Here is a 9,086-nt window from a genome sequence, read left to right on the forward strand (position 1 = left end):
TGTGTCAACAGATGCGTCCACCACGGGTTGGGATGCCATGTGCAATGGACATGTAGCCGCTGGCTCTTGGTCAGAGAGCCAGAGCCGCCTGCATATCAATTGCCTCGAGTTGCTGGCAGTACGGTTCGCCCTGCACCGCTTTTGAGCGTTGCTGAAGGGTCAACACGTACTAGTCAGATCGGACAACACGGCCGTAGTAGCGTACATCAACCACCAGGGCGGTCTACGCTCCCGCCGCATGTCTCAACTCGCCCGCCATCTCGTTTTATGGAGTCAGAAGTGCCTGAGGTCCCTTCATGCTGTCCATATCCCGGGGATCCTGAACCGTGCAGCCTATGAGCTCTCACGGGTTCAGCCAATCCCTGGGGAGTGGAGACTCCATCCCCAGTCGGTCCAGCTGATTTGGGATCAGTTCGGGGACGCACGGGTAGATCTGTTTGCCTCCCACGACTCATCCCACTGCAGCCTGTACTATTCCCTGACAGAGGGCACGTTCGGCACGGATGCACTGGCGCTCAGCTGGCCGCAAGGCCTACGCAAGTATGCGTTTCCCCCAGTGAGCCTTCTTGCACGTGTTCTGTGCAAGGTCAGGGAGGACAAGGAGCAGGTCATCTTGGTCGCCCCGTACTGGCACGGCCGGACCTGGTTCCCAGAACTAGTTCTCCTTGTGACAGCCCCTCCCTGGCCGATTCCTCTGAGACAGGACCTACTCTCTCAGAGACGGGGCACCCTGTGGCACCCGCGTCCCGATCTTTGGAACCTCCACGTGTGGCTCCTGGACGGGACGCGGCAGGTTTGTGTACCCTACCACCTACGGTGGTGGCTACCATCACTTCCGCTCGGGCCGAGTCCACGAGACAGGCCTATGCGTTGAAGTGGAACCTCTTCGTCAATTGGTGCTCTTCTTGCCAAGAAGACCCCTGGAAATGCCCGATCGGGTCTGTGCTCTCTTCCTCCAGGAAGGGTTGGATCGAAGGCTGTCTCCATCCACCCTGAAGGTTTATGTGGCCGCTATCGCTGCCTACCATGACCTCCTGGACGGGAAAACGGTAAGTAAGCATGACCTGGTCATCAGGTTCCTGAGGGGTGCAAGGAGACTACATCCTCCTCGTGCTCCTCTCGTACCCTCTTGGGACCTCTCAGTAGTTCTAAGTGCTCTGCAGAGGGCCCCATTTGAGCCTTTGCGGTCAGTAGATGTTAAGTTCTAGTGTCCATGAAGACAGCGCTCCTGACCGCATTGGCCTCCATCAAGAGGGTAGGGGACCTGCAGGCATTTTCGGTTGACGAAGCGTGCCTGGAATTCGGGCCGGCAGACTCTCACGTGATCCTGAGACCCCGGCCTGGATATGTGCCCAAGGTTCCCACCACTCCGTTCAGAGACAAGGTGGTGAACCTGCAAGCGCTGCCTTTGGAGGAGGCAGACCCAGCCTTGGCATTGCTCTGTCCAGTACGCACCCTTCGCGCTTACGTAGACAGGACGCAGTGTTTCAGGACCTCAGACCAGCTCTTTGTCTGTTATGGTGGGATGCTGAAAGGGAAGGCTCTCTCAAAGCAAAGGCTGTCTCACTGGGTAGTGGACACCATTGTTTTGGCTTACCAGCAACAGGGACGTCCATGTCCCCTTGGGGTCAGGGCCCATTCCACTCGGAGTGTGGCCTCCTCTTGGGCTTTAGCACATGGCGCTCCGCTGACAGACATCTGCAGAGCTGCAGGCTGGGCGACACCAAACACATTCGCCAGGTTCTATAACCTCCGAGTGGAGCCTGTATCCGACTATGTACTCGCCTCTACTAGTGGCCGGTAAGGATTGGCTCAGGTGTCTTCGCTTGCTCGCCACAAGGTTATTTTCGTAAACGAAAACTGAAACTAAGACTAAAACTATTGGTCAAAAAACATTTTCGTAAACTGAAATAAAATTTAAAAATCTGAATAAATAAAAAACTAAAACTAAACGAAACTAACTACTCTTACTAAAAAACTAACTGAAATAAAATAATAATTACCAAAAATAAATATTCGTTTTCGTTATTAATAAGCTCTCTTTAATGTGGTGGAAAATCTGACTGTGGCGGTTGAGGGAGTGTCTGTATTGCGCAACTGCGCGTGAAGTGATCTGAGTGACGGACACGTGCAGACCAAGCCTGCAGTCTCCCTCTCATTTACTGAAGCTTTCGCGCCTCGATCGCCCCCCGGCGACCGGTCCCAGTATAGCCGCCCCTCTGTGTTTTCTAATGGACACGAGGCAAACTAAATAATAAAATTACACTTCAAAAATGTTCCCCCAAAGTTAGTATATGTCACTGAAGGCAGTTATCATCACGATGATTTCATTTCAGGTGTTCGTTTTAAAAATAAGTTTAGTTTGAGTTAGTTATTTGATGCTATAAAAACGGGGGTGTGACGTCATGATTGACAGCTGAGACTGACGGCTTCTCTGAGTGAAGTTGTCACTGAGGCACTAACGGACTTTTTTCGAAATTTTTGGGAGCAGATTAGAGCTTTAGCTTTAATTTCTACATTTCCATAACTGTTTATTTCACACCAACATAATTAATTGTTCTGCATCTGCGAGCGTGTGGGCGGGCTTTTGATATCGCGACTGTACTTCCTGCTCTACTTCCTGCGCTCTACTGCGCAACTCCGGTCCCGAAATCGCTACTGCGCAGACTCGGTCCCAAGATGTCCGCGCCGTGCAAGGCTGCCTGAAAGCTTCAAATATGGCAAGCGGAAACGGATGATGTCGAGTCGTCCATATTTTTTTACGGTCTATGGTGCAGACAGGCAGTTCACAAAGAATCAAATGCGTCCGTGGCAGTGAAATGGGAAATAACACATGGTAATGAGATGCACGTTGAACTTCTTTTAACTTAAGCTCACTGTTTTAGAATGCCGTTTCTTACGCGACGAGAGACGCAGGCGCAAAAGTCAGCAACTAGTAGCAAGTACTAGCCTACTGTAGCCTACGTTTGAGATTTCATGTTTGCATAATAATGACAGGCTCAAAGGTGTTATCATAATCATTTACATTATATTATATTATTATCTGTGTGGAGACATTTCCCCACAAAGTAGGGAATACCAGGAAGGATACACACACACACACGCGTTTGTTTCACTATATAAGTGAGGACATTGTGAGGACTTCCATTGATTTTATATCAGGTTAATGATATTTTATATCCCCAAACCCAACCCCTATCCCTAAACCTCCCCATCCCAAGAACGTGCAAAACAATAGATTTAAATAAAAACATGTTTTGGCCGATTTATAAGCCTTTTTAACTAGTGAGGACCAGTCAAATGTCCTTATTAGTCAGTTATCATAATATTTTTACTAGATAAGTGAAGACATTGGCCCCCTTTACAATTATAGCACAACACACACACACACACACACACACACACACACACACACACACACACACAACAGTGTGTGTTGGCTGTATTCAGATGACTTTAGCTGTGGTCTTACACTGCTAGCCTACATTGTACTACTGAAGAAATTAAAATAAGCTTTTAATTGTTTAACAATATTTCATCTTTGTTATGAATGAGTTTGTCTGGAATTTATAATTTTTACTTTTATATTTTGCTTTGTATTTATTTTGTTCTTTAAGATAGGCTAATACTCAGAGGATCTATGTCAAAAATATCAAATATAATTTTTTAATATCAAAATATAATTTATTTCATTTTTAATCTCCAGATTGTTGTTTGTATAGGTCATAGTTTGACTCAAGCTTTTTTGCTCAAAGGTGAAGACCCAACTTTATGCATGTTTTGTAAGACCGTCCTTGGTTTAAACAATAATGCTTGTTTATCAATTGATTTCACTTAAGGATGTTTAGTAAGATTAAACTCTAATCTGTGCAAACATTAAACTTTGCTGAAATTTTGCTAAACCTTGATTTGGTCTCTACACTTCATTATGGTAACTCTGCTAAACTATAATTACTAAAACTAAAACTGAAACTAAATAAATAAAAACTAAATAGAAATGTATTTGCAAAATAAAAACTAAGCTAAAACTAGCAAAACCATTTGTAAAACTAACTAAAACTAAACTGAAATTTGGAGCAAAATTGAAAACGATAATAAAATAAAAACTAATTTCAAAAAGCAAAACTATAATAACCTTGGCTCGCCATTCCACTCCACGGACTGGATACGTGCGATATTCTTCTCAGGTGGGCTCCCCGAGAGCCCTGAGCTCCTCCAGCACTGACGACGCCGACGCCAGTAAGTCTGCCCTTAGCCCAGACACTCGTGTCCAGCCAGGTGCCCCATGTGCATGGTTCCCCTCCGGCGACCCCCACATGTGTATTTCCACCGTAAGCCTCCCTGAGCAGGTGTATTCCCTTGACAACCTTGCCACCCCCTGGAGTTAAAAATCCACCTGCGGCTGGTACCCCAGTGATCTTCCGTATGCTGCCCCCCGGGTCATACGTGTATTCCTAAGTCCTCCCTACGGGTAGGCATCTTGGCGCATATCTCCTCCTGGAATATGCCTCCCAGTGTACCTTGGTATTCCTGCGTTAAGTAGAGGCCTTTGACCGACCTAACTTGCATCAGGGTTCTCACGCTTGCGCAGGGCACTGGAAGACAGCCGAGTGGCGTTATTGCATTGGGACCCCCATTCGTCAGTCACTGACGTTACGTCGGAGTGACTGAACGAAAGGGAACGTCTCGGTTACGTATGTAACCCTCGTTCCCTGAGGAGGGAACGGAGACGTAACGTCCCGCTGCCACTTCCGAGAGTTCAGTCTTGGCTCCTCAGCAGGTAACATAATGCGATTCATGCCAGCTACTTCCTTATATACCCAGGTGGGTAGGCGGAGTTACGCATGCAAATTTCGCATGCCCATGGCATTGGCACTGCCATTGGGCGCTTTCTAAGATCTCGAAGATGATTGGCTTCTAGGCGAAACCCCCATTCGTCAGTCACTGACGTTACGTCTCCGTTCCCTCCTCAGGGAACGAGGGTTACATACGTAACCGAGACGTTTTATTGAACTAAATACATTACAGTCGGCTAAAAATAATACGCAGGTTACTTTTTTGAACAAGAGTGCTCCCGGGTCCGCGGCACAGTTCAGCGCACAGATAGACACACAAAATACCAGCAGTTCTATAAAATAGAGAATAAAGGGGCCACACTATAAAGTCCCTGACAAAATTATTGTCGCTGAAATATATTTCTAATCAAGATTTTTTTTACAAGAAATGGCTCATTTTAATCCCACCAGCTTTTGTGATAATGTTTCAGTGAAAAAGTATTCTAATATTTACAGCTTGGTAAAGCCCATTAAGTCAATTTTTGCAAAGACATAAATGTTGTCACCTTGTCATATGAGCTTCACCTGTGACTAATAATGGATCAATTAAGTCTCAAGTGTGTATAAAAAGAACCCCAGTACGCTAGACCTTCACATCAACTGCAACTAGACCTCTGCAAACATGCCTAAGATTCACCCAGAGACTAAAGTTTTGATTATCAAGAGGCTGAAGACCAGATCCACTGCTGATGTGGCAGACACCTTCAATGTGTCTCAGCGTCAAGTACAGAGGATAAAAAAAGATTTGAAGAGACTGGAGACGTTTTTGACAAGCCCTGGTCAGGCAGACCCCGCAAGACAACTGCTTGAGAGGACCGTTTGTTGGCTCGAAAATCCAAGGCCAGCTCATTTTCCACTGCAGCAGAGCTCCACGAGACCTGGTCACCTGAAGTCCCTGTGTCAACCAGAACTGCTTGTCGGATTCTGTCTCGAAATGGCCTCCATGGTCGAATCAGTGCCCAGAAGCCAGCACTAAACAAAAGACAATTGAAAAACTGTGTGGCATTTGCCAAGGCCCACAGCCTGCTAAAAGGATGGACGCTGGAAAAGTGGCAGAAGGTGGATTTTTCAGATGAATCTTCTGTTGAATTACACCACAGTCGCAAATATTGCAGGAGACCTACTGGAGCCAGAATGGATCCGAGATTCACCCAGAAAACAGTGAAGTTTGGTGGCGGAAAATTCATGGTCTGGGGTTACATCCAGTATGGGGGTGTGCGAGAGATCTGCAGTTTTGAACGCAACATCAATAGTCTAAAATACAAAGAAATCTTAGCTACCTCTTATATTCCCAACCATAAAAGAGGCCAAATTCTGCAGCAGGACGGTGCTCCATCGCATACTTCCATCTCTACATCAAAGTTCCTCAAGGCGAAGAAGATCAAGATGCTCCAGGATTGGCCAGCCCAGTCACCAGACATGAACATCATTGAGCATATGTGGGGTAGGATGAAAGAGGACGCATGGAAGATGAAACCAAATAATATTGATGAACTCTGTGAGGCATGCAAGAATGCTTTCTTAGCTATTCCTGATGACTTCATTAATAAATTGTATGAATCCTTGCCAAACCGCATGGATGCAGTCCTTCAAGCTCATGGAAGTCATACAAGATATTAAATTTGGATCTCACAGCAACACAACTTAATATGCTGACATATTTTTGTATTTGCCGTAAATATGTTCAATTTCTGTATAGGCGACAAAACTTTTGTCTTGCCAAAATTTGACCTTTCTGTCTTGATTAAATGATAAATATTTTTTCTATGAAAATTATTTATTTCAGTGCATTAAACATCATTTGGGAGGGTTTTAGCTTTTCAAATGAGCTATTTCTAACACCAATTAATGAATAAAAAGTCAGGTTAATATCAGGTATTTCTAGAAAATAGATAAGCGACAAGACTTTTGTCAGGGACTGTACTCATACTCATTACAACCTACTCCAGGTATGGTGTGGTACTGGAGCGTCCCAGGTCTGCATGACAGATTTCACATTACCAATGTTTCATACGAACTGAGCCCTGTTCTGAACTAAACTGCCAGTGTAAAAACTTCCTTTATTTATATTCTTAAAACAAGAGAAGTCACTGCTTATTCTGAATTTTTAAGCCTAGGCTAAAGAGACATGAACGAGTTCTTTGAAAAACCTCTATGACCTTTGAATAATGTCTTGTCTTCATTCTCTGTTGAGTATGGTTTTACTAAATATGGTTTTACTAAATAAAATGTATATTTGCATAAAGCATGCATATGTATTATTTGTCTATACCTATGTTGATTAAAGTATTAAAACTTGAAACATATTCATTTAAGATACATTTACAAATGAAAAAAATGTGCTATTAAGTTGTGATTAATCGCAAGTTAACTCATGACAATGATGTAATTAATCGTGATTAAATTTGAATCGATTGACAGCCCTAAAATAAATACAAAAGTTAGATTACATAATACAAAGGTATGAATACATTTTGGTGCCAATAGATCAAGATATATATATATATATATATATATATATATATATATATATATATATATATATATATATATATATATATATATATATATATATATTATTAATTATTATATTAATATATATTAATATATAATTTATTTTTATTTTTTTCAAGAAAATTGTATTTTGGTGTATGAAACTTCATGGAAAAATTATGTTGCACATGAAACACCACAATGTTAAGATCTGAAACAAACTCAAAAACAGCCCTTACATCTCTCTCTCTCTCTCTCTCTCTCTCTCTCTCTCTCTCTCTCTCTCTCTGCTAGAAGCCACAAGTTTTGGACCTGAAAACCTGACCAAAGGCCCAACAAACGATACCACTACTCAACCTATGAGCTTAGGCTTTGGGATCTTTTTTATATGCATTTTCATTGTCACCTTTATAGTGGGTTTGATTGGAAACGGGCTTGTCATATTTCTGACTTGCTGCAGAATGAAGACAACAGTGAAGTCTATTTGGTTTCTCAACTTGGCAACTGCAGACTTCATTTACATATTAGCCATCATCCTCATAATACTTTTTATGATCTACTTTTCATTGGACAGATCCTTAATATACTTTATCTCCATTGCAATGACACTAAATATGTTTGCTAGCAATTTTTTACTGGTAGTTATCAGTCTGGACCGATGCCTGTGCACATGGATGCCTGTTTGGGCTCAAAATAACCGAACTGTATTTAGAGCCAGGATCATCTGCATGATAGTGTGGGTTTTATCCATCGGTTGTTCTATCCCTTTCTACACTGTACATTCATCTTTTGCTAAGTTTCTGGTCACATATGAATTTTTAGTGGGCTGTCTCATCCCCTTCCTGATCATTGCATCTTGCCACATTGCTATTGGAGTACGAATCAAACGGCTCAAAATGGGGAAGCAGCTCAGATCGTACCGTGTCATTATCACTGTCATCTTGGCTTTTTTCATATGTTGCTTTCCATACTATTTTTGCTTGTTTTGTGCAGTAAAAATTGTTAACTTGAGTGCCAGTGATGAAGTATTTCGGAAAGCAATGATATTCAGTGCCTATCTGTTTTTTCTGAACAGCTCTCTGAACCCCTTTCTCTATGTGTTAATGTGTGATGAATATAAGAAGAAGCTTAAACAGTCTCTGCTGCTGGTGCTGGAGAAGGCGTTTGCTGAAGATCATCTAGACTTTAGAGAAAGGCAAATACAAAAGGATGAGCAGAACCAGACAAACACATTTGAATTATTATTATTGTAGCGACTCAGGCGAATCAAACACACAATCGCCAGTTACATTTAACAAATATGTTTTGAAAGTGTGCTGATGGACAGACCTTCCCCCAACACAACAGAGAAGGATTCTTCAGCTACCCTGGAAACCATCTGATAAGATCTTTTATGACCGGAAAGAATGTGGCCACAGGAAGTCTTATACACAAAGACTTTAAGACACAGAGCTTTTGCCTCAAATTATAGACAAACCATCTATAAATGAACATGCACCCCAGGACATTATATGTAAACACATAACTGTCTTGTAAAATGTTTATTCTGTATGGTATTTTGCATATTTTTGTCTTTGTCTTAACAAAGTACTAGTTCAGATAACCTCATATATGTCATGTCTCCTATCAAATTAATGCTCACTTCACGACTTACACTTCCATGTATATCACTTATTCAGAAAATGCAGTGTGTGTTTGTTGCATTAATTATAGTATGAAGAACTCAGAGACCCACTGAGTCCAACTTTTAAACAAAGA

At 42.6% G+C, this 9,086-nt stretch overlaps 1 protein-coding gene across 1 annotated transcript; it reads left to right on the forward strand.

Moving 5' to 3' along the window:
* Window positions 1–1,775: 1,775 nt before the first annotated feature.
* On the forward strand, window positions 1,776–8,581 carry LOC137084490 (C3a anaphylatoxin chemotactic receptor-like). Its single transcript, XM_067450764.1, has 2 exons — window positions 1,776–1,800; window positions 7,623–8,581. The coding sequence occupies exons 1-2, from the start codon at window positions 1,776–1,778 to the stop codon at window positions 8,579–8,581; spliced, it is 984 nt and encodes a 327-aa protein (XP_067306865.1).
* The last annotated feature ends 505 nt before the right edge of the window (window positions 8,582–9,086 follow it).

This window comes from Pseudorasbora parva, chromosome 8 (assembly GCF_024679245.1).
Source record: "Pseudorasbora parva isolate DD20220531a chromosome 8, ASM2467924v1, whole genome shotgun sequence".
NCBI classification, from domain to species: domain Eukaryota; kingdom Metazoa; phylum Chordata; class Actinopteri; order Cypriniformes; family Gobionidae; genus Pseudorasbora; species Pseudorasbora parva.